This window comes from Podarcis bocagei, assembly GCF_964188305.1.
Source record: "Podarcis bocagei genome assembly, chromosome: 7".
NCBI classification, from domain to species: Eukaryota; Metazoa; Chordata; class Lepidosauria; order Squamata; family Lacertidae; genus Podarcis; species Podarcis bocagei.
In genome coordinates this window covers 12,838,797-12,863,662 of record NC_138132.1, presented here as the reverse complement: position 1 = coordinate 12,863,662, position 24,866 = coordinate 12,838,797, and the positions used below count along the sequence as shown (strand labels likewise).

The 24,866-nt window shown below is 48.5% G+C and overlaps 3 protein-coding genes across 7 annotated transcripts; 1 reads left to right on the top strand and 2 right to left on the bottom strand.

Annotated features, from left to right (window-relative positions):
* Positions 1-1,644: 1,644 nt before the first annotated feature.
* On the bottom strand, positions 1,645-7,141 carry LOC308592213 (interferon-inducible GTPase 5-like). The gene is made up of 3 exons (XM_081203496.1): positions 6,990-7,141; positions 5,613-6,240; positions 1,645-3,910 (listed from the first exon to the last, which is right to left on the bottom strand). The coding sequence occupies exons 2-3, from the start codon at positions 6,203-6,205 to the stop codon at positions 2,707-2,709; spliced, it is 1,797 nt and encodes a 598-aa protein (XP_081059622.1). The 5' UTR covers positions 6,206-6,240; positions 6,990-7,141; the 3' UTR covers positions 1,645-2,706.
* Positions 7,142-7,171: 30 nt separating this feature from the next.
* LOC308592211 (interferon-gamma-inducible GTPase 10-like) lies at positions 7,172-15,990 on the top strand. 2 transcript variants are annotated; one of them, XM_081203494.1, is made up of 4 exons: positions 7,199-7,308; positions 8,828-8,878; positions 11,390-12,092; positions 12,830-15,990. In XM_081203494.1, exons 2-4 carry the CDS (start codon positions 8,854-8,856, stop codon positions 13,995-13,997), a joined length of 1,896 nt encoding a protein of 631 aa, XP_081059620.1. In that variant the 5' UTR covers positions 7,199-7,308; positions 8,828-8,853; the 3' UTR covers positions 13,998-15,990. The 2 variants fall into 2 exon arrangements, with proteins under 2 accessions (XP_081059621.1, XP_081059620.1); XM_081203495.1 differs by lacking the exon at positions 8,828-8,878 and having other exon boundaries at positions 7,172-7,308.
* On the bottom strand, positions 14,371-22,931 carry LOC308592214 (uncharacterized protein). 4 transcript variants are annotated; one of them, XM_081203499.1, is made up of 4 exons: positions 22,850-22,931; positions 21,542-21,767; positions 16,598-20,717; positions 14,371-16,067 (listed from the first exon to the last, which is right to left on the bottom strand). In XM_081203499.1, the coding sequence occupies exons 2-3, from the start codon at positions 21,759-21,761 to the stop codon at positions 20,128-20,130; spliced, it is 810 nt and encodes a 269-aa protein (XP_081059625.1). In that variant the 5' UTR covers positions 21,762-21,767; positions 22,850-22,931; the 3' UTR covers positions 14,371-16,067; positions 16,598-20,127. The 4 variants fall into 4 exon arrangements, with proteins under 4 accessions (XP_081059625.1, XP_081059624.1, XP_081059623.1 ...); XM_081203498.1 differs by having other exon boundaries at positions 22,679-22,917; XM_081203497.1 differs by having other exon boundaries at positions 22,673-22,916.
* Positions 22,932-24,866: the final 1,935 nt, after the last annotated feature.

The following is a 24,866-nucleotide window of genomic DNA, read 5'->3' as shown; positions in this document are numbered from 1 at the left end:
GATGTCCATCACTTGCAGCCAGCGGTCTGTGGGCCCACCGAGATCATAGAATCATAAGGGTAGAGTTGGAAGGGACCACGAGGATCTGTCGGCATGCAGAGGGCCGGGAGGCCAGCTGGCTAGCCCCGGCTGGGCCATCTCTTTCCAGTCGTCCTGCTGCGAAGACAATCACCTCTGCTCCGATGTAAATCAGCGACCCGGGCTTCTGAGCCAGGGCACACTATCAGCAGATCGAACTGCACACACAGAATAGGTGTGAGGCTTGTGGAAGCATACTACAACTACAGATTTATTCATCATAGATCAGGACAAAGAAACATGTCGTCTCTCTTTTTCTCGTCATCTCAGAGAAAAAAGCAAAAGCTATACGCAAGGGAAGTTCCCAGCAAGCTGTGCTGGAATGTAAACAGACATGTGACACGCAACAATGCCACACGTCTGCTCCTTAAGGTGGAATGGAAATATCAACAGGATCATCTAGTCCAACGCACTGCAATGAAGGAATCTTTCACCCAACGTGGGGCTCAAACCCTCAGCCCCGAGGTTAAGAGTTACATGCTCTACCCGAGCTAAGATGACTACATTGTTAGACTTGTGATCCCAGTTAAGTGGTCAGGGATAATGAGAGCTGGAATCCAACCATATGGGCCACTACCTACCCCAATGGGTAGCTCCTTTGCAAGGTCTTAAGACAGAGGCCACTGGAAGCTCCACTTTCCAGGATCTTCTAGCCCAGCCTTATAATTCAGTGCTAGCCTGGTCGCCGCAAGTGACCGGGAATTCCATGCAGATCGAGTGACCAGGCAGGTGGAGGAGAGACAGAGTGCTCCATCCAGTAGTGACTGGGATTGGTAGGGCAGGAGGACGGGAGCCCAACAGTAGGCAAAGCCAGAGCCTATAGCAGGTTCCTAAGAAGAAACATGTGTACAGCTTATTTTCATAGAATCGCAGCGCTCAAAGGGACCCCCAAGGTCCATCCCCCTGCAATGAAGGAATAGGCAGCTGTCCCTTATGGGGAATCGAACCTGCAACCTCGGTGTTATCAGCACCACGATCTAACCAACTAAGCTATCCAGATGTGGAGCCAACTAATCCCAGGCCTGCCCCACACCAACCTCCCTGCTGAGCTGTGCCAGGGAACCCCTGAAAACTAAAGGGGAGGCAGCTGACAGCCAGTGCCACACAAAAGACTGTGTTGTGAACTGCCCTGAAATCCACGGGTAAACAGATTTAATAAATAAATAAATAAGAATAAGGAGGTGACCAACAGGGTGCTAATTTGAGGTGAGCAGGGCAGTGTGCCAGTCACCCTAATCGACCAGGCTTCATGGGGCTCCATACTTGCATCAAGCTGCTCTTTCGATTCCACCAGCAAGTGGACTGGGCTGCTGCAATACACCACGTTGTCTCAAGTGCCATGGAGCTCCCCCTCCACCAGGTGGTGCTCTGACTCCACTGCTTCGAAGGAAGTAAAGCGCATAGACACCAGCCCTTTGTTCTTAAAGGGCCAGGCCACATCCCTCCAACTCCACCAGGCTTAACTTCCGCCCGTTTCAATCATGTGCATTTATAAGGACAACCGCATGGGAAAATCCCAAAAGTGTTAGCAGTGTGACGTTTGCCGCTTTTGAAACCTGCAAAAAGTATCGTTTTTGTTGTATGTTTATTTATACTCCACCTTTTCCCCTGACGGGGACTCAAGGCAGCTTACAGTCAAAAGTAAGAATAGCTAAAAACATAGCAGCATCACAGCACTTAACACGTTTTATTGCGGCCAGGAAAAAAGCAAGTGAGGGCCAGAGTCCGATTCCATCAGCTGCATGAGACGGTGTAGAAAGCTTGATAATATATTAGTTTCCTTTCCTACACACCCTTCTCCACCTATGTCCATGGATATATCTCTAGGAAACATTCCAAATTATGTCACGTATCTGAGGAAAAGTGAGCTCCGGTTTCCAAAAGCTGAAGCTACCACATCTGTTACTAAACCTGCCACTGAATGCTTAACGGCACAGAACAGACAAGTCTTTGGTCCTCCAGATGTTGGCAGACTACAGTGTTAAAGGACTACAACTTCCATCACCCCAAGTCAACATGGCCAATAGAAAGGGAAGATGGGAGTTGTGGTTCAGCAGCATCCAGAAGGCCACAGGTTAGTCATGTAACATTATCATAAAACAGGACAAGGAACTAATTGCCTTCCAGGTGTTGGGTTACAGCTCCCATTAGCCCAAGTCAGCATGGCTTACACCAGGGTTTCCCAAACCTGGGTCTCCAGCAGTGTTGGACTACAATTCCCATTATGCCTGACCACTGGTCCTGCTGGCAAGGGATGATGGGTGTTGTAGTCCAAAAACAGCAGGAGGCCCAAGTATGGGAAACCCTGGCTTACATGTAGCGGTGATGGGTTCAGCAACATTTGGAAGGATTGGCCGCCCCTGAGTAACAGGGAACTGTGGAGCCTTCTGGGACATTGCACAGAAATTGCTCGTCTAAACCTTGCTCTCGTTCCAATGGGGGATGGCGGCCTCATGCAACTCCCATTCGTCAAAACCAGGTTCCAAAACATGATCATGGTCCCATGACTCCATAAACATCAACAAGTAGATCAGCCATGATGAAGCTAAAGCAGGAACCTAACAGTGCTAAGGCATCCGAGGAAGAGTCACAGAGGCGCCTAGGGACTGCCGCCTTATTCCAGCTGCCTCAGACTTCGCTTTCAAAGGCCTTCATGAGGACCCTTTGGGAGTCATTGGCCAGCTCTTCCAAGCACTGGCTCAACATGTAGTAAGTGGTGTGGAAGGAAATCCCGCCGGAAGCCAGGGCTCCGTAAATCGGGATCCGGTGGATGAAGAAATTGGCCACCACCAAGCCTGTCCCGGTGGCCTTCCCCAGCAGCCCAATGACCACATCCCTGTTGATGCTCCGGCCTAGAGTGCTATGGACTTCGGCCCTCAGGACCTCCAGCGGTTTCCCCGACCGCTCGGCCAGACGGGTCAAGGACGCTGCGTCGAGGCCAAAGTCCTGCCGGTAGGTGGACAGCTTCCTCAGCAAAATGGAGACATCACAGGTGAAGGCCAGGCCCGGCAAAGGGACGGCGGCCACCAAGCTGGAGATCAGAGCTACCTTCCATACCTCCTGGTGAAGGAGCTGCTTCTTCTTGTCAATGATGACCGAGGAGACATTGGGCAGCGACAGCAGGAAGGCATGGCGCTTGTGGCTCGGAAGTTCTTGCTCCAGAGTTTCCTCAAAGACTTGGAAGTCAAACTTGTCAATCTCAAAGCTGCTGAGCAAGAAAACCTTGGTGTCTGCCAGCCCGGCCTTGGCGAGCTTCTCCCGGCAGTCAGTCCGGATCTCCTCCAGGACTTCCTCTTCAGTTGGAGGGTTCTTCCGCCTCTTCATGGCCTCCAGGTCGTTGTCCAGCTTGGTGCGCACAAAATAGAACCGCTTGCCTTCTTTGACAATGGCCTTGGCCAAACGGACGTGGTTCTCCTTAAACCTCTCCGAGGCCAGGATGATGAAGAAGTCGTAGCGAGAAAACTCCACCGCTTCTAGGTAGCTTTCGGCCTGGAAGTTGGGCGTGCCAATGCCAGGGAGATCCCACAGGATGACGTTGGGGTGGCCAGGGTAAGGATATGGCGTAGGCTGGGCTGTGGTCTCCGTCACGCCCGTCTCCGCGGCTCCCTCCTCCTCATCGCCCACACCCCTCAAGGCATTGACAAAGGTGGATTTCCCAGCGCCCGACTCTCCCGTGACGCCAATGTCAAGTTGGGCATTCCAGAGGGTCTCCAGGCTGCACTGAATGCGGGTCACCACTTCCGAGAGGCCTCCCAGCTCATAGGCCTCCTGGATCTCTGCAATCTCCTGCTCGCTGATCACCTCGTAGTCCAAGCGAGTGGGCTTTAGGACCCTGTGGGGGTAAACAGGACACGTCAAGGGATAGGGAGGAAGAACTGGGATTAATATTGTTAACTATAATTGATATCCTATTATACTAACATGATTAGTATCCAATGACTAGAATTAAAATCATACGAAATTAATGTTGTATTGTGAAGTGCTCCATTCCATTTCCCATTCCCCTTCCATTTCCCATTGGTCAGCAGGCATTCCACAGCAACTAAGCTCATTCAGAGGTTGCCACCCTTTCCGGTTTTTTGTATATAATTTTTGTTAAATTTTCCGTTTTACAATTTTAAATACTCATTTTTACATCCTTAAGATATCAATGACTTCCCTTCTTCCCTGGTTCATTTCACATATCATAAATCCCTGCATATTTTACAAAAACTATACAGTACCATTCAGTATTCCATTATTTCATCCATCAAAGCTTATTTGCACTGTTGAGTTTATCATAATGCTGCCAGCATTTTCAGCTGTACACATTTCCCATATATTCAATAAATGTTTTCCAATCTTCTCTAAACATATGTTCTTCTTGTTCTCTTATTCTATATGTTAAGTCTGCAAGTTGAGCGTATTCTGTCAACTTAAGTTGCCATTCTTCTCTGGCTGGAACCTCACTCATTTTCCATTTGGGAGCTAACAAAACATGGGCCGCAGTTGTTGCATCCATAAATAACCTTTTCTGACATCTGGGAATTTCAGTCTGAATTATCCCCGACAGGAAGGACTTTGGTTTGGGGGAGGAATACTTTGAAACATTTTTTTCAATTCATTATGGATCATTTCCCAATACTCTTTTACCATTTTACAGGTCCAAAGAGGTAGAGTTAACATTCTTTCATATGTGGTGGCCTTGTAAAAGGTTGCCACCCTTTTGGACCAGTAGACACCTTTGGAATTCCAAGAAAGTCAACACTACGCTACACCAGATATGCACAGCTTCATTTGATTACAACTCTGGGTAACAGGAGCATCTTGGCGGTGGGGGTTGTTGCTTGTAAACAAACACTGTTTTCTCCACAGGGGAGGCACAACTAGACCACTTCTCTGGTTGCTTTGCTCCGAGCAAAAGTCCTGATGACACTCGAGCAAAGGCTGCCAGGATATAAATATCGGCCTGCAGCTGTAATTTACATTCCTTGTCGCTGTACAAGAACATCAGCCAGAGGCCCTTGTCCTTATGAGCGACGTGCCCATGCCCGCAGGCAGCTGGCCTCAAAACTCTGTTCATGAAGTCTCTGTAGGTCTTCTTCCATTAAACTTAAAAACCTAAGAGCCCTGGAGGATCCGATTGGCTGATTGGCCCCAGAAACAATGCCAACAGCCAAAATGGACATTTGGCTTCCAAAAAAACGCTCGCAAACTAGAACACTTACTTCCGGGTTTGCAGCGTTCGGGAGCCAAAACATCTGAGTACCAAGGCGTTTGACAACCAAGATACGACTGTATTATGACTATCCACTTTATCTGTGTCACACTTAATTTTACTCAACTCTATCATGTCCTCTCCCTTTAATCACCTTTTTTTCTAAACTGAAAAGCCCCGACCCTCATAGGGGAGTGGCTTCATCCCCTTGATCGCTTCGGCAACCCTTTTCTAGATCCGCAATATTATTATCGTCATTATGAATCTTAGTCATGTTTCATTCATTGATAATGATTCTATGTTGCTTTGGTTCGCTTAAGCTGGTTGCCTGACTTACCTCTCGTATGTGTGGACGTCCTCCAGCAACACTTTTCGCAGCTGGGGGCAGTCCAGGGCGTAGGGTTCAAAAGCAGAGATCAGGAAGACAAAGGGTTCCCCGAGACCGTGGGCCCCCAGCGACTCAGCACAGACACCCCGCAGGGCCTGCAGGGCCTCGGGTCGGTTGTAGTGCTCCCCCATCAACCGCTTGAGGGTATGAAGATTCAAATCGGCCTTGGTGCGGGCAAAATAGACCTTCTTGCCAGCCGCCCGGGCCTCCCCGGCCAAGTGGGCATGAGTCTCGTCAAACTTGCCGTCTGTCGCCATGACAAAAACGTCAGCCTCCTTCAGCCACCGGTCGGCCTGCCCCTCACAATCCAGAGCTAGTTCCCATATCAGTAAATTGGGGTGGGATGGGTCGGGGTACATGACAGGCCCCCCGGATTTGGGCGGGGCCTCCAGCGGGGCACATCCGACATCGTTTTCGGTCATCCCACGCAAGGCATTGAGGAGGGCCGATTTTCCTACGCCGGATTTTCCCACAAGGACCACAGAGACATCCCCTTGCTCTGGGGAGCTCAGTGCAGAGCCCTGGGGGGCCTTTAGAGCCATGTTGGGTGCAGGGAAACAGGGCTTCTTGAGGGATGCTGTGGAAACATAAGGAAAGGGGAGAGATGGGAGGAGAGAGAAAAACAACATTACTCAGAGGCTGTGATTAAACACAAGGAACTTGGCTGTATATATTTTAAGTCCACACACACACACACACATAAACAACCACCAAAATGGAATGAGCCAGGCCTCAAGCTGAGGACCACAGCCATGGTGTATCTCCCAGGTAACCTGGACCTGAATGGTATGACCTGGTATAATCTTGAACCTGGGTAGCAGATCGGCAAGCAGTACAACCCCTGCAAACAAGGTGTTATATGCTGGCGGGGGAGGGGGCGGTTTCACCCCAAACGGGCAGCCGGTGCAGATCTCTGAGCAGGAGGGCTATATGCTAACAGGGCCTCACTCCTGGAGAATTCTGCAGCTTCCAGATCAAGTTGCAAGAGAAGCCCCACAAAAAGAGCATTGCAGTAATCCAGCCTTGAAATCACCAGCCCCTGAAGTCGGTCATCCCCCGCCGGCAAAAGACGCGACCCTTCGACTATCCTAGTTTGAGCCTATGGCATAAGAGGGCTGCTGATTCTTAGGCAAGAAAACAGGCTGATTAAGCGATCTGGCAGACACAGCGGCGCACTAATGCGGAAAGAGGCCGGAAATTATTTTTGCCTTTTCCATCAGGCCGGGGAGAAGATCTTCAGGCAGCCAGAACGACCCGCCGTCTGACACTTCGTTTTTTGGAAGCTGAAGAAGATGGGGAGACACCCGCCGGCCTGGGCTTGCTTACCCGCTACAAGGCTGCGCCCCGGGACCGTTCGCTCGGCTTCCCCGGCGTTGTCCCCCTTTGGCTGCTTCCTCTTCCCACCCGCCTGCCAATGCGCTCTGATCTGTTTTCCCTTCGCATCCCAGAGACGTCAGACGAGCCTTTCCGCCTGCCAAGCACAGCCAGCCGGGAGGAAGAGGAGGATCCGACGTCTCCGCCCCCCTCCAATAGGTTTCTATTTCCCAGCTTTTGCTTTGCGCGTCATCTGGAGCCAGGGCGCAGGGGCGCAGCAGCATCCAAGCCTCGCCGCGCACGGAAGACCCGGAGAGGCAGAGACGGACGGGTAGGTCTTGCCCCTGGGACGCCTCCCTTTTCATTTTGGGGGGCGGCCGGGTGGGGTTGGCTGGCTGGCAGCCATCCAGGACTCCTGGGTTCCTTTTGTTGGAGGGAAACGGGAAAACGGAGAAGTTGGTGTTTTTGCTTTTGTAGCAGGCATTCTCCCTATCCTGTGAGACCAGAACCGGAGTCGGGGGTGGGGATCCGGGACACGCAAAAGAGAGCATATTTATGCACACAGCGCCTAATTAAAGCTGTTTTTTTAAAAAAAAAATAAAATTAAAATATAAAAAATCTTAGCCACGTTTCTCCAGGATCCAAAATCCTCACGTTGATTTTACTTTATTTGTATTAGGACCAACCCCGCAAAAGATCACAAAATAGTGAGCAAGCTTTTGAGCTCTTCGGCGTTCTTCCTCATCAGGCTTGATGTTCAAAAACAAACGGAAAGAGAGCAGTTAAACGAACAAGGGCAATTATTGACGGTGTGTTGTGCTCAGAAAAGGCCTGCATCTATCAAGATGGAGGCCGGCAGGCTTGTTTTGAGTATTAAACGTCTCTCTCAAGGTCTTGGGTTACAACCAGGATTCTGTGACAAAGAAGCCGTTGGCTGACCCCCATGTTTGGGAAAGTCTAGCAGTTCCCCAGATCTGCCTCCAGCAAAACACACCTGTTCCTATGGCATTTGCTGTCACTGGGAAGGGCTTATAGCTCAGCTGGTAGAGCATCTGCTTTGCAGGCAGAAATTTCCAGGTTCAATGCCTGGCAACATCTTCGGGTAGGCCTGGGAATGTCCTCTGGATAGCTGCTGCCAGTCAGTGTAGGCGCTTCCGAGCTATGAACCAACAGCTCCGAGCGTGATTTGGCCACCAACTCAGAAAGTTGTGACATGTTTCCTGGCAGGAGTGAGACCCTGTCAGCCTATAACATCTCTGCTCTGAGATCTGCACTGGCGGCCAGTTTGCTACTGGTTAGTTTTGACATGTTACTTACTATTAGCATATAAAGCCCCTTAACTGCTTGGGGCCAGTTTACCTGCAGAATCAACCTCATCCCATAAAAGCTTTGATCTGCAGAACTGGCACTCTTGCAGGTGCCAAGTGACGTAACACTCTATTTGCACTAGTTAAGAAATCAGGCTTTTAGGGGTTGTTTTGGTTTAATGTGTAAGTCGCTTTTTGAGTTGCTTTTCATTTGTTGTTTTTTAAGCGACCGATAAGTTCAATAACTAAATAAAGGATTAATAATAATAATCCCTCATAGAACTGATATTCTGCTGCTGATCCTGAAAGTTGCATATAACCATTGTGACCACTGAGAGTTTTCTCCTCCATTAATTTGTCTAACCCCATTTAAGCTGAAAACACGTACATATTATATATTATATGCATCGGATAATTAAAAGCCGAAGACCAGGCAGAAAAGAAAGGTTTGTGGCCTGTTGCCTAAATATAGGTAATGATGGGGGGAGCGTTCCATAACTGGGGAGCCACGACTGTGCTTATTGCTCTCACTCTCACTTGCAGGCTTCCCTTTGGTGTCTGGTGGGCCAATGTGGGAACAGGCTTCTGGACTAGGTAGGCCTTTCATGGTCTGATCCAGGAGAGTAGTTCTTAGTTCTTCTCTTATAACCTCTAGGTTTTCCCCAGTGGCTAAGGAGGGTTCCTTTAACAAAATTTAGAGTTCTATCCAGTGCTGGTTTGCTCAGAAGTAGACTCATTAAAATTAATGGGACGTAGCTAACTGAGGCCCATTGATTTCATCGGAACTGCTCGTGAGTAGAGATTGGATGCAGCCTTTAGTTTTTGACAGGAAGAAAGAAACCAAATATTTGATTTTTCTCTGTTGGGCTCGTGGTCTGGCTTTGTTTGTTTAAAGTGGGCAGAGGCGGCTTTGCTTTGGAAACAGGACTCCTGACTGGGACAGATTTTTAGTGGTCTGATGCTGGAGCCAAAGTCTTCTTTCTTTTATATAGGCTGACTTACTAGGTTCTTTTTCTAGGCACTTTTTCCCTGTCGTTTGAGGACTGGTGCATCCCTTACTATCCAGTTCCCTCCCTTTTCACTCTGGTTGCTATTAGATTGTAAGCCTGCTGGCAGAGCTTTTAACTGCAGACAGTGCCTAGCAACTCTCTGTTGTTGTTATTACTGTCACTTATATAAATTTGCCTTTCTTCCTCTCCTTCATCCAAGGACTACAGGACAGCTTACAATATGAAAACACCAACAAATACATAACATAGCAACAAGCAAAAACAATAGATTCCCCTCCCCACAGTTTTAAAGACCATAGATTGTTTAATTAGCCAAAGGCCTGGTTGTACAGGGACGCAGGTGGCGCTGTGGTCTAAACCACAGAGCCTAGGGCTTGCCGATCAGAAGGTTGGCGGTTCAAATCCCCGTGATGGCGTGAGCTCCCGTTGCTCTGTCCCACCTCTTGCCAACCTAGCAGTTCGAAAGCACGCCAGTGCAAGTAGATAAATAGGTACCGCTCTGGTGGGAAGGTAAATGGCGTTTTTGTGTGCTCTGGTTTCCGTCACGGTGTCGGGTTGCGCCAGAAGCAGTTCAGTCATGCTGGCCACATGACCCAGAAAACTGTCTGTGGACAAACACCGGCTCCCTCGGCCTGAAAGCAAGATGAGCATCGCAACCCCAAAGCCGCCTTTGACTGGACTTAACCATCCAGGGGTCCTTTACCTTGTACAGGAACGTTATCTGCTTGGCACCTAAAGATATGGAACAAAGGCGCCAGGTGAGCCTCCCTGGGGACAGCACTCTACAAAGAGGAATCTAACCATACTACAGACATAAGCATACTGTTATATTTTTTTTCTTTGGGGGTGTAGGGTAGGATATGTGCCTGAGTGCCCTTCTAAATTCCTGGATCCAGCACTGCATTCATTTCCTGGAATAGCCCAGGCTAGCTTCCTGGTGAGGTAATGACTCTCAAAGCATGGACCATTAAGGTAACCAAGGAAGTGGCTCTGAGACAGATCACAAATGAGTGGCCCCCCACTTCCTCAACTCACTGTATGGATGGTCAATACATATATGTGTGAGAGAGGGAAGGAGGGAGGCAGGCAGAGATAAGCATCTGCCCATGCATCCCTAAAGAGCACACTGAGAACTGCAGTTAGCATTCTCTTTTTTCCCCTCCATCCTCTTTTTTTTAAAAAAATAATAATCATTTTTCAATACAAACAACAACCGCAAAAGATACATACAACAAAAACCATAATAACACAATTTGACAATTCAGACTTGAATACACTGATATACCTATGACTATACCTTTTAAACAATATTTTCCCACCACTCTCTCCTCCCCCTACTTCCCACCGCTATCTGCCTTATCGCTTAAATATTTCTTCCAGATTTCTTCATATTTATCCATTCTTAATTTGCGTCGACATGCAATTCGTTTTTGTGTAGCTACCGAATTTTTCGCTCTGTAGAACGCACTTTTTCCCCTCCAAAAATTAAGGGGAAATGTGTCCTATGGAGTGAATACAGGCTCCTTGGCTTCAGGGATAGCAACGCAAAGCCTCCGAAAGCCTCTGGAGGCTTCGCGTTGCTTTCGCTGAAGCCTGGAGAGCGAGAGGGGTCGGTGCGCACTGACCCCTCTCGCTCTCCAGGCTTCAGGGATAGCCACCTGAAGACTTCGGAGCACAGCGCGAGTTCCCACTGCGCTCCGCACGCTTCAGTTTCCTTTCGCTGAAGCCAGGAGAGCCATACTCTCTTGGCTTCAGCAGAGAGGGAGAGCTGCGCAGTGCCCCTTCAGCCAAGCGGGAGGAGAAATGGAAGGGGCTCCGTTTCTCCTGCCGCTTCGCTGAAGGGGCGCTGAGCAGAGAGGGGGAGAATTTTTTTTTCTTGTCTCCCCCCCCAAAAAAAAAACAAGGTGCATCCTATGGTCGGATGCGTCCTATAGAGCAAAAAATACAGTAATCTGTCCATGTTATCAATCCATGTGCTCAATGGAATCTTTTTGCGGCTCTTCCAATTCATCAAAACAAGTTTTTTTGCTTCTAATATAGCATGGTACATCCATTTTTTTTTGACCCCATGTAATCTCCCACGTCCTCTTTGCAGCTCCAGCCATGGCCGGTTCCTCCATCCTAGACGAATCGCACCTGAAGATCCTGAAGGCCCAGTATGAGGCCCAGAACGCCAGCGGTGCCACTTCCCAAATCCAGGCTCTGGTGGACTGTGTGAACACCCTCAAGATCCAGGTCGGGATCCTGGGAGAGCGTGGCTCAGGGGTGAGCACTCTGGTCGGGGCTCTCCTGGACAAGCCCCGCCGGGTGACGGATCCATGGGCTTATCTCCGAGAGGCCCCTGAGACCACGAAGCAGCCGGTTGTCCACGCTCACCCCATCTACCCCGACCTCACCCTTCATGACCTGCCAGGCTTCGAGGCGTCAGAGAAGCCGTCCACCTACCTCAAACGCTTGGGCGACCTGAGCAAATTCAGCTGCTTTGTGGTGGTGGTCGGGGATGGAGGCGTGAGGGACAGCCACCTCCAAGTCCTCAAGGCCATCAAGCAGAAGGGGAAAGGCCTCATCCTGGCACGCACCAAGGTGGACTTGGACCTGCACACAGCCGAGCGGCGGCTCAGATCCAGGTACAATCCGTCTGAGCAGCTGGGGCTGATCCGGAAGGAACTGGCAGGTGTTTTGACCAAGCATGGGATGGACCCCAAGAAGGTATTCCTGGTGTCAGGGCTGGAGACGGACAGATATGACTTTGCACGCTTTGAAGACAGCCTGGAAGGAGAGGTGCTCAATTTGAAGAGGTGAGTCGGGAAGAGGGTGCCTCTCTTGATTCACTTATTTATTTGTGAGTTGCCACCAATATCTACGCTCCAAAGCAATTTACAGAGATATCCTTAAAAACAGCTAAAATAAAAAGAGTGCAAGAACAACCAAGTATGGGTTTTTTCAAAAATTGATTTTTTTTATTTAACTTGCTCCAAACAAGCTTGCTCCATCTTCTTCTATGTCACAGCCATTAGATATTTGAAGATGGCCCCTCACAGCCATGCTCTCTTCTAAGACTATGCCACCATCTTATAATTATTTTACAATAATAATAATTAGGGATGCATTGCAACAATCAATGCAGAACTCCTATGTGTTGCCTTTTAGCTAGATCCACTATTTACACGGGCAGTGATTTGGAGTCCTCCAATATCTTCTTTTGGAGTTGTGTTTTCCTCAAAGTCCCATTGTACTTGCAGCCCATTCTCTTGAAATAGGAGCACCTTACCTTTTCAGTGTTCCTAAGTGCTTCACTTTGGAGCATACCTTAGCTAAAAAGCTCCCCTTTCCTTCTCATTGGGTGGCCCTAGGAAGCTGGAGACAGGGAGAGTGCTGGGACTCTGCTTCAGAAATACCAATGGGTCAGCCATCCCCTCCGACCCCAGACCACTACACCACTGGCTTCGGCCTTGCCAACTGCCAATGTGCAACTCCTGAGGAAATGCAGCCCCAGACTGTGGATATTTATTATTCTGTTCTCACTCCTCTCTAGAACTCACGATGGAAGCCTGGAGGATTTGAACAAAGTGAGCCAGAAGAAGATCAAGGAGCTGTACGCGATCTGCCAGGACGGCACCTTGTCAGAAGTCCCAACTGTGATCTCATCCGTTTTGACGGACCCCACACAAATACGACTGGACGTCGCCGTGATAGGTGAAGTTGGGTCAGGGAAGTCCTCGCTGGTTAATGTTCTGAGGGGGGTGGGCTGTGGGGAACCAGATGCGGCCCCCACTGGGGTGACCGAGATGACGAAGAAAGCCGTGCCCTACCTGCTCCCAGCTGTCCCCAACCTTTACCTTTGGGACTTGCCAGGAGTGGGGCTGACAGAGGAAGACGTGAGCCACCTGGATCTCAGCCGCTACGACTTCTTCCTGCTGGTGGCCTCCGAGCGCTATAAGCACACCCACAGCTGCCTGGCCAGAGCCATCACCTCAGCAGGGAAGCAGTTCTTCTTTGTGAGGAGCAAGATAGATGTGGATGTGGAGACCCGGCCTGGGAGCCAACCTGTCGCCAAAGAGGAAGTGCAGAGTCAGGTGCGGAAGAGCTGCGAGGAAGCTCTGAAGAAGGACGGCGTGGACTCCCCACAGGTCTTCCTGGTCTCCTGCCTCAAGCCAGATGCCTTCGACTTGCCGCTCCTCCTGGGAGCCCTCAGCAGCAACGCTCCGGACTTGAAGAAGAAAGCTCTGAGGGAAGCCCTGCCAACCGTCCTGTCCCGAGTGGTTAGGCGGAAAGCCAAAGTGTTGATGAAAGATGTGTGGGGGAAGGCCCTTCAGAGCTGCCTCTTCTGTGTGGAGCATCCCCAGCCGGACGTGGTCGACAGCCTCACCACCACCATTGCCAGCTTCTGCATAGAGTTTGGCCTGGGTGAGGCCTCCTTAGAGTACACTGCCCAGGCTACCGGCACAACCCGCCGGCTGCTTCAGGCAGTGATCCAAAGCCCCTTTGCTAAACCACTGGACCCTGCGTATGTGCTCAGCCTCATCACCAAGCCAACCTCCCTGACCAGCTGGGCATGGAGCTATGTGCCCTATGTGGGGCGGAGTGTCAAGGTGGAGCCCGAAATCTCCTTTGAGTCCACCTACCAGATGTTGAGGCAAGCTGTGGTGGAACTGTCTGAGAATGCAGAGGCGGTGCTGCTACTGGCCTACACAGAGAAATAGAACTGGGTAGGAACTGATTTAGAGGGTGCGACGCTGGACACCACCCTTAACAATATAACCTATCAAAGTAGAGCATAAGGAGGACGAGATGGAACAAGACCAAGGCTCTCCAAGGAGAGTGGCATTATGATGGATTTTAAAAAGTAAAGCGTCCAACTGCCTTGGTTATATACCATCATGACCATCTGAGACCAAGACTTGTGGCAGAACTTGGCTATGAGAAGGGGGGGGGGTCTATTTGTCGCTGAGATGAGAAGCGACACACTGGGTTGCATCACTTTAGCCAGGGAAGACAGGGCTGTCACACGATTCACCGCAACTATCTGCTGAGGCAGCTATGCTAATTTCTCGACAACACCAGCCTTCTGTTGGGAGGGGAGGGGATGAAGAGTCAGTTCTGTAAGCCCCCCGTGGTATAGTGTGCACAAAGTTGTTGAGACCTCAGAATTGTTGAGCTTCTTTGGGGAAACCTCCCCCCGAAGATAGCAATTTTATGCTTTTTGAGCTGTTTTTGCTGTTTGTTGCATTGCATTGCCATACATCCGGGTTTCCCCTGACATTTTGCAGATTCAAGATTTTTGCCACTTTTACACCTGAAAACCAGGACATGTCTGGAATGTTCCTGACATATGGCAAGCCTAGCACCGGGACAACTTTACCATCTTACATGATTTATTTTTTTTAACGGAGCCAGTTCAAAACAAATCCTTTTTGAACTCAGCTCATGCATTGTTAAGCATTGCCTGTGAGAGTCATTCATTGCCCTTTTGCAGTGCTTACCAATCCATTGGGCTCGCACTGGTCTCGCCTTGAAAATGTCCCCCTGAAAGGGTGCCGGTTCTTGTTTTAGAACTGTAATGAATGGAAGAGGGGAAGATTGTCTAAACGCTCCTTGCTGCCCAGTTCAAACCAAGTAGGCAGAAATGTTGCACATATTAGCCTCAGCCACAGGGCAGAGCCAGCTGGGTTCCTGTTCCCTCCCTTCCACCTCTCCTTGTATTTCCTTGTCTTTGGTTGCTTATTGTGTGATCTTGTTTCAATAATCTTATTTCAGCGGAGGCTGGCACAGGTCAAGTGGAGCACTGCCTCACCAACGTTGAGTGCACCCACCTGCCTGCCACCTCCTTTTCAAGCGGTCCATGGCTGCCAGCTTCCTTCTCCTCAGTTTCCGTGTTGGCTTTGCGTGACTCAACAAAGGGAGGAGGAGGAAGACAATTTTATTTGGTGCTCATTGGCTCAGGCTCCATCTACTGCTGGTCTCGCTGCCTTCCATCCCCAGTGGGCACCATCACTTGTGAATTCAAGAACCCTCCGAAGAGCAACTTTTGACTAATTGTTCTGATTGAGAGTAACTTTCAACATGCAAAAAGCAAGTTGCCTTAGGAGCACTGCTTGGCCTTGGTTTAGAAACAAACAAATACCTTAAATCACAGCCCAACCCTTGCTTGGCTTTGAATGGCAGACAGGGAGTGGAGGTGGGAGGGAGAATGAAAGCGCAAAACCTCTTTGTTTGCACAAAACTAGGTGTGCATCTTTTCTTTTCTTCTGGGACCCTGATCTATGCACCCAGAGGGATTGACATGTGCGCTTCCTTTTCAGAAGTATTTGTTCTTTCAAGGAACCGAAGAGCCACTGTGCCTGTATTGGGAATGGAGCCTCAGAGGCTTTGTGTTGTTCAAACTAACTGGGTTTTTTTTAAAGGCAAACACAAGTTGTTGATGGGCACAAGGAAGAGTTATTAGTCAGCCACTCATTATCTATGGCATGTTATGTATTTGTTAAGTCATGCTGCAAGATGCTGCCAGAACGGCCTGCCATTCCTTATTAATTGCTTGCTCAGTAATAGGATGCTGATGCTGGGGTGGAGCCCAAACAGCTGTTTATTCGTGAGTCTCTCATCCGGCACTTGCTCAGCTCAATGCAAGAACTGTTGTTTATGTGGCATCGCTTGCTGTTACCTATATGATAAATAAAGTTGTGAAATGGTGGGAAATGTTGATGTTATATGAAGGTGAGATTGAAATCTTTACTTGGTTATTAATTTTACACCAGGGTTTCCCAAACTTGGGTCTCCAGCTGTGTTTGGATGGCAATTCCCATCATCCCTAACCACTGGTCCTGCTAGCTAGGGATGTAGTTGTAGTCCAAAAATAGCTAGAGACCCAAGTTTGGGAAACCTTGTTCTCCACCTACTATATACAGGGTGGTATCTACCTTTGACCTGCCATGGCCACTGGTGTGTAATTATGGGAGATGTAGTCTAGTCCCAGGTTCCCCATCCCTGCCTTGCTGACCAATCCGGGCAACATTTTCATTGCTGTACAGTTATACCTCGTGTTGCGTTAGGTTCATGTTGTGTCTTTTCGGCTTGTGAACACAGCAAACCCGGAAGTGTATACTTGCAGGTTTCTCCCCACATGCATGCACAGAAGCACTGTATCGCACTCCGTGCTTGCACAGAAAAACCACTCTAGTTGTGGACTTTTCGGGATGCGAATGGCACCCCAAAACGGATCGTGTCCACAACTAGAGGTACCACTGTATTGAGATAGCAAATCATAGAATTGTAGAATTGGAAGGGACGCCCCCCCCACACACACACCCCGGTCAACTTTGGATTACTTCCAGAACAAATCCATTGTTGTCCTGAGTAATGTTCCTGCCCCCTTAACTTAAAAAAAACCAGTAGCTATATTTATAAATCTCAGAAGCCACTATTATTTAAAAGTTCACAATATTGCCATAAGACTTTGTGGAAACTTGGCTCAGATAGGAGCAGGATACTGGTGACTTTCTACCCATCCATCTCCCTCCCAAAGCATGCTAGACTCTTCTTTTCCTACAACACTAATGTGACACAACACAAATCCAAACATCATTTTCTTGTTGGCGAACATAAATTATTTATTTCCAGAGAAGATCTAGGTTCTATTTAAGTACTTGTGATTAGCTATGCGTGCCATCAAGGAAGCACGTTAAAAAACAGGTTGTGTGTGCTTTGATCTGGAAAGGAATGTGTGTGTGTGTGTGTAACTGTGACTTCCTGGCTTGTTCGCTCATGCGGAAGGAGAACAAAACAGTCCCACGCAGGCAAATATGGAGAGCATAGGAAGCTGCCTTCTACAGAGTCAGAACCAATGGTCCATCTTGGTTAAGTCTTGCCTAGATGGATGGGAAACAGCTTTCCAGGATTTCAGACAGGGCTTTCACCAAGCCCTACCTGAACATGGATGAAGACAGAACCTGGGACATGCACCCAGACACTTCTAGTAGCCCTAGCATTTATGGGCACAGCATACTTCCCTGCTTTTAAGACACATTTCATTGCTAAGCAATTTTCCTCCTCCCGCTAAAATATCCATTGTGTGCTGGGTGAAATGTGGCTGAGTGAGAATGGCAGGCACCTATTGGCTAGTGCCTGTGTTATCAATGAGTAAAGAGCAACAACTCATTATCCCACATTAGACATGTGCACACAAATCATTGTTAACGTTTCTCAGTTTTATTTTGTGAATTCAGATGCTGAGCTTTCTGCTGTGCTTCTCTAGCACAGGAGTACTTGTATAGCCCTGTAGCAATATATGAATAATGGCAATGACAAGCTGTAAATGGGGATACAGCTCTCTCAAGACAGCCACACAATTAATTTTAATGGGAAGAGCCATTTTTAACTACTACTATTATTACTACTACTACTAGAGTTGCATTAGTGAGGAAAGAAAGAAATCATGGGCTGCTTTTATTATCCTGGGTGGAAATTATAAAATGAAAAGGGCCAGGAGCTGAATCTGAGGTGCCATAAGCAGTATTATACTACTATAAACGGTCATAGCTCTTCTCCAAAACATCCTACTTGGTTAAGGGTTCTGAGAGCTGTGAGGAGACCCCTATTCCCTTCACAAAGCTATAGTTCCCAGAGTGGTTTAACAGTCAATCCCTTTCCCTAGTCAACTCTAGGAAATGTAGCTCTGTGACGGGATTAGAGATCTCCTGACAACTCACAGCACCCATAACAAACAACAGTTCCCAGGATCCTTTGGGGTAAAGGCATGACAATTTAAAGCCATATAACACAGCAGGTTGTAGTGCAAGAGGGGCCTAAGTGCCTATTTGGGCAAGCAAAAGCCATTCCATGTGATCCAGCATGGTTTAGCAGTGTTCACAGCTCAGTTTTGGGAGAACGTAAGGTCTCATGTTCCATCTGCAACATCACCAGTTTAAAAGGATCTGGCATTTGAGAATGTTCTCAAATGTCAGGTGGCAAAAACAGTACTGGACCAAGCAGACCAATGACTCAGTATATATAGTGACTCAGTACAAAGTAGATTTATTTGTTAGTGTTAGGTGCCTTGGAATGGAGACTATGCTTTCAATTTCTAGCTGGCAGTGCCACCAAGTGGACAGCATAGGGCTGTCACATTTCTAACACATCGCACTGGCCAGAAGAGCCAGCGTAATCTGTTCCATGCTTGAGTAGCAAACAAACTGGAGTGTAAGAACTACAGTGGTACCTCGGGTTAAGTACTTAATTCGTTCCGGAGGTCCGTTCCTAACCTGAAACTGTTCTTAACCTGAAGCACCACTTTAGCTAATGGGGCCTCCCGCTGCTGCCACCGCGCCGCCGGAGCACGATTTCTGTTCTCATCCTGAAGCAAAGTTCTTAACCCGAGGTACTATTTCTGGGTTAGCGGAGTCTGTAACAAGGGACAAGGAGGGGGATGGAGAAAGGGTAAAAGGTAAAGGGACCTCTGACCATTAGGTCCAGTCACGGATAACTCTGGGGTTGTGGCGCTCATCTTGCTTTACTGGCCAAGGGAACCGGCGTACAGCTTCCGGGTCATGAGCCTGCATGACTAAGCTGCTCCTGGTGAACCTGAGCAGTGCACAGAAACGCCGTTTACCTTCCTGCCAGAGTGGGTAATCGGCGGACTTCAGCAGAGTATCATGCAGCCTAATGTCTGGGGAAAGAGGGCAGGAAGGGGGAAAATACAGAAGGAAGGCTGAAATGAATGGAGGTAGCAGACAGACTCTGCAAGACACTGGCTCAGATCTCTGGGAAGCACAATGTACTTCCCCCAGCAGCCTGCTGGGTGGGGAAGGAAAAGGAAGGAGAGAAGAAAGGTGGCCCTGCCCACTTTTGACTCTGCCTCCCTCCCTCAAGGGAATGCAGCCATCAACAGGAAAAAGATTCTCCACTGATGGCCTATTGAGAGCCTAAGAGGTGCTTCTGGTATTGTACACAGAGCTGTGGAACATAATTTATATTGTCTTCTGCAGTGCTTTTCCTCTTAAGGTGCCAGTATTCACCATGAAGTTGTTACAGTAAGTGCCATGTTTTTAACCACTGCTTTTCTTCTAGGAAAAGAAAAGGTGCCGGTACTGTGTACCCTCAAGTACCCCCAGGGAAGAAAAGCACTGGTATTCTGCCTCCCAATCAGCCATACTCTCACAAGTAGAGAATCCAATCAGGATACTCACAGCTGAAGCGATTGGCTCAAATCCAAAGCTGTGTGTAGTTCAGGTTTAAAAAGCAAGAGAATATTCTCACTTGAATTCTCCTTTCCCTATAAAAAAGCATTTGTAGGGTTTAATCAGCTGACTTAACTTCTACTCTGCACCCTCAAACATTTAACTTTTCCCAACCTTCTGCAGGAAGCAAGCAGGTTCTCTGCAAGGCTACCCAGAAATTCCAAGCTTGGGCAGGTGGGAGTGCAAAAAGTGTGTCCTTCATGACAGCCGAGCATCTAGAAAAGGCAAAATACTGATGGAAGCTTCCCTCCCCTTTGACCAGTAGCAAATCTTGCCATGAACTAGGTGGAAGTCAGCATCTCCTAAAAGAGACTATTCCCATCCTCGGTCCTTCAGTTATCCTCACTCTGTGGAGACAGCACTTCCTCTAAGGAAAATACAGCTTTGCATATATCCCTGTACCAACTATTCTTCCTGACTGGAGCAAAACCAGATGTGACACCTCCTGAAAATAGCGGCTTCCCCCTTCTGTTTCTGAACCAGAAAGGACCCATTAATCCTGTTCCTTGTCTCATTCTGGCTCTGCATCTCACACTGCAATGCCCGTCATCTTCCTGCCTCCATCTGGATCCAGGGAATAGATACGAAGCTACAGCTTATATTAGAGCTCCCCGCGGGCATGGCGGATGTAGTGTTCATGCAGCCCAGCCTCCTGGTTAAAGCTCTCCCCACAGTCCATGCAGGAATAGGGGAGGGAGGGCAGCAACTCCTGGGTCTGCTGGTGGAAAGCCTGGTGCCGGCGCAAGTTTGAAAGCTGTCGGAAGCTCTTGCCACAGTCCGGACACTGGTGAGGCAAGCTGTGGCCCGCGGCATGGCCCAGGCGGTGACGCTGGTAGTTGGCCAACTGGCTGAAGCGGCGGCCACAATCATGGCAGTCAAAGGTAGGGCGCAATGAGTCAGTAGGGTCGGAGGGCGGGGCTGGCGCATGGCCCCGCTGGTGGCAGATGAGCGCACGTGAACTCTCAAAGGCCTTGTTACATATGAAGCAGACAAAAAGAGCATCACGCAGATTGGCCTGAACGAAGTCCTCCGGGTGTTCCCGCTTCATGTGTCGCTCCTTGAACTTCTCATCTGGGAAGGTGATCAGGCAGTGAAAACACTGATTGGCACCCAGGCTGTCTGGAGATGAAGAGAAACAGAGGGAATCAAGCAGGGCCTGGCAGAACCTGCAGCTTACTTTGCAGAACCTCCCTGAAGAGAAGGAGAAACAGGTGGAGAGAATGCCATGAAAAGTCTGCCTTCCTGGCAATCAGTTTTTCATCAGCAGGACACTATTCATTCTCACAACCTTTGGACTACGCAAGCTATGTGGGCTTAAGTCAGCATTGTACACAAACTACTGAGGAGGTGGTTGCATAAGCTACACTCTCCTTCATCAGCTGTTGATGAAGTGTGACATCTGATAGCAGAAGTGGGGAGAGGGGAGATACCAAGCAGCAGCTGCCTTCACACACTGTTGTGTTTCTCCAGTCAAGTAATCACTGTGGAACACTTTGGCTGTTCCCCGGCAGGGATAAAGGAAGAATGAAAAGTTGATTAGGAGAAGGGACTCACATGCAAACTATCAGGATGCAAGTGACATAGGCAATAAAAGTGGACAGGCATTCCTCACCTAGAGGCGGTGCTTACTTACCTGAAAGTGAGCATTAAATTAAGTAGCAGTTTTTAAGATTTTCCTCTATAGTCATGAGAGCTAGAAGCTTTCCCCTCATTTTTTAATGAAAGCTAGGAAACTGCAGAACCTGGGCAATACATTGGGTTGCATGCATAGACCTAGAGCTGGCTGTCTGCACTGCAAATGGTGCCATGCAGAAAACCTGTGTCTCATGATGCCATGCAGTCACATCCTTGTTCATATTTCAGAATGCTGGCAGAGAAACATGCTAAAAGGAAGAAGATTATGACTTCTAATGCAAATTTTTAATAATTGTTTATAACAGGGTGCTAGAAACTCTCTTTCACCAGCTGGAGAATTGTTTAAATTCTAAAAGCAAGAACAAAACCACAGTACTCACAGATTGTACTATTGCTAGGGGGTCCTTTTTCTCTGTCATTTGTGCCTGGGCAGACAGGGGGCAGCATTGTGGAGCTCACCTCCTCTACACAGATAGGCTCTGGCTTACAGATTGTTGGATGCTCCTGGGCTATTGAAACATCAAGCCCATTGCAGTCCGACACCTTTGTAAGAAGATGCTCAGTCAACAGTGGCGGACCGACTGCAGAAGAGTCAGCCATTGCTACCTGTAAGAATGAAACGCAAGTTGTGAGCAAAAACCCCAATCCCGCTTGGCTCCCTTCCTCATACACAACTCAGGTTATGCCCATGTGTGATGCACTCCTTTTTAAAGGAGATGCTCCTCATAGCTTCTGCTTCTAGGAAATGTAAAGAGCAGTTAGCGAAGCAGCTTTTTTCAACATACTGTTTCAGGTCAACCAAGTGAAGAGGCACCTGTAAACCAGAAGACAGGTGGACTCTTGTTGTTGCTGTTTCTGTGCAAACGTTACTCAAAGTGTTGTCTTCCAAGGAAAAATACATGCACAAGCATACAGTTGTTGCTTTTTTAAGACCGCTGTTGTGCTAGCAAAAGTATATGCAGACATTCTAAGAGGCTATTACCACTTGTTTTATGGACCAGCTTACCAGATTTTTGGTAATCATCATCACCATTGTATTATTTATTATATTTCTATAACACACTTCATCCAAGGATCACATGGTGCTTTACGAACCGAAAATGTGAAAATATATAACATGCTAATAAACACAACAACCACCACCCAACGTGGCTTGAAAGGTTGTTTTAACTAATAAAGTGCTATACATCTGGGCCCGCCCCCAACATTTCCTCCTGACCGTTTCCTAAGAAGAGCCTCCTCCCTCCCGCCCACCTCACCTCTAGCCCCACAATATCACCTCCACCAAGCCGGGAGGGGAAGAGCCCTTGTGGGACTACAACTCCCACAATCCCCAGCCATGGGTCCCGCTGGCTGCCGCCGCCGGGAGCTAGAGTCCCCGAATGGCCTGCTGTGGGAACCATAGGCTCCGAGCCCCTCCTCTAGGCTAGCGGCGCCCCCTCCCCACCTACGCGGCGGCTCGGCCTAGAGCAGCCTCTCTTCCTCCCTCCGCCCGCGGTCAGGTCTCCCACCTTCGCCTCTCGCCAGTCCCTCGACTGTTCCAGCTCCTCCTCAGGCACTTCCCTCTGCCATCTCTCCACTCCCGGCCCTTAAGAAACAACGAAAAGCCTTTCTCGAAAAGGCACGCTCGGCTCCCCTGTCAATCCCTGTCAACGCGAAAAAATAAAAATGCACATCTCAACCGTCACCTTTCTCTACGTTTTTTCCCCACACTGTGTTTTTTTTTCTGCTTCCGGGGACCTTCCTCCTCCTCGCCAATTTCTTGTGGAGTGATGTCTACACATCCGCCTGACTAATATCCATGCGCATACTTTTATCTCGTTGCCGCCGCAGCTTTTTATTCGTAGCATAGATACAGGAATAGACTGGGACTGGGGAGTCTTCAAGCGTTTACCCCTCTGTGGTCCCTAGACGGGCACACTCCGTGATTATTTTTTCAGGCAATATTTTTGGCAGCCCTGGTGCGACGTAAGGGGCGCGATGCGTCCAAATAAGACGTTGGCGATAGGTGGGAAGGCTCTTTTACCATAGAGTTATGGGGCAAGCGCAGCCACCTCAAGGAGGTCGCCTCCGATTCGTCTAAGACAGTCTATGGTGACGACCATAGATTTCGTCGCTTTGTTGAAAAAGGGGGCTTATGCGCATGCTCTTTCCTGCTTCCGATCCCAGCCGCGAAGTGGAGGGCTGAGATGGCGGGGCGCATGCGCCGGCTTGATCAGCCGAGGCCAGCTCTGCGCTTTTAATAGCAAGCATAACGGGAAGATGTTCAGCAGGTGAAGCTTTGCCCAAAGCTGCGGATAGGAAGGAAATCTTCACCGGCTGAAATTCTGCCTGGTTGTTCCTACTGCCGTGCCAAAGCCAGGGCAGCTCTTCCATGCAACTTTCTCTTATTTTAGCCCCCGTTTTCCTTGTTTTCATTCACACACACACAGGGGGCGGACCGTGAGATCATGATGAGGGTTCTCATACTTTCCACAAATTGCATGATTGCTCGTTTCGGGAGCGAGTAGAAAAGTATTTAATAGTCGTCCTCATCATTATACCCCTTCTTACATGGTAAACAATTTCCAGAGGGGTTAGATGTGTTAGGACTGTTGACACCAAAATCAACAAATCTTGTGGTGCCTTAAAAGACCAACAAGTGTTTTTTTCTTTTGGCATGAGCTTCCAGGAGCCAGAGTCTACTTCCTAACAGAAGAGCTCTGCTGGATCAGGCAAATGGTCCATCGGAGCCCAGCATCCTGTTCTCACTGTGGTCAACCCGTGGCTCTTCATGTAAGCCTGCAGCTAGCTGTTTGTTCTACCCAGCAATGGGTGAAACCAGAACATGTTTTATAATGAAGGCAGAACTGAGCAGATTTAAATCCGTTTTGGTTCACGTTTAACAACACATTGTTTGGTTGTTTGTTAAAAACAATTGGAGGCAGCTCCAAAAAGCAATGTTTTTTAAACAATAAAAACTAATATTGTGAGTGGTATTTTGTTTGTCATACCTATCCTGAAAACTGAAGTTGCTGTCTAGAATAAGGAACTGGAATGATGAAAGTCTCATGAAAATCTGGGTAATTGGGAGAAACAAATCACTCTTGAGACAGCCTTGCAAACTTTCAAGGTATAGCTATAGAGCAGGGAGGAGGAAAGCCTACAACTCCCATCATCCCTAGCTATGCAAATTTACTTGTGAAATCCCACATACTGGGACTTGCTTGACAGGAAGTATATAGGATATAGTATTAAAGTATTTAAGGATATAGTATTTAGTGAAGGGATTTGCCACCCAACAGAGCTGTAAATATGTGCATCTGAATTAACAGATTCTGACAGAAGGAAATGTTTGCCCAACAGTTTCAGTGCTTTTTTGAAAACTTAAAAATAAAGGAGTACGTTCATTCTGTATCAAGAGCTACCTGGGAACTATGCCAAAGCAACACAGCTATTTCCTAATATGTGCTTCAAGTGCATGAGACAAGCGTGTTCATCTTTCCCAACAGAGCTAAACCACCACACATATGGCAGAACTGTAGCTCCTAAGCTATACTACAGATCTATTTAGCTTCTCCCTCAACTGTCACCTGGCAGCAGCTATGCCATCAGGCTGCAGCAGATGGAATAAAGGGAATGAGGGCTCCTCCATCAGCTCTGCTGGGAGACCAGTTCCATTTGGCTCTTCTGTTCCCAATTCCAGCTATTTAACTTAATAATTGG

Coding starts and splice junctions, on each gene's coding strand:
- LOC308592213 (XM_081203496.1), bottom strand. CDS start 6,205: ATGGCTCTAAAGGCCCCCCAGGGCTCTGCACTGAGCTCCCCAGAGCAA. Junction 3,911..5,612: donor GACGTCCACACATACGAGAG/GTAAGTCAGGCA, acceptor TTACCCCCACAG/GGTCCTAAAGCCCACTCGCT.
- LOC308592211 (XM_081203494.1), top strand. CDS start 8,854: ATGTGGGAACAGGCTTCTGGACTAG. Junction 8,879..11,389: donor GGAACAGGCTTCTGGACTAG/GTAGGCCTTTCA, acceptor TCCTCTTTGCAG/CTCCAGCCATGGCCGGTTCC. Junction 12,093..12,829: donor GAGGTGCTCAATTTGAAGAG/GTGAGTCGGGAA, acceptor ACTCCTCTCTAG/AACTCACGATGGAAGCCTGG.
- LOC308592214 (XM_081203499.1), bottom strand. CDS start 21,761: ATGGCTGACTCTTCTGCAGTCGGTCCGCCACTGTTGACTGAGCATCTT. Junction 20,718..21,541: donor CCCTAGCAATAGTACAATCT/GTGAGTACTGTG, acceptor CCTTCTCTTCAG/GGAGGTTCTGCAAAGTAAGC.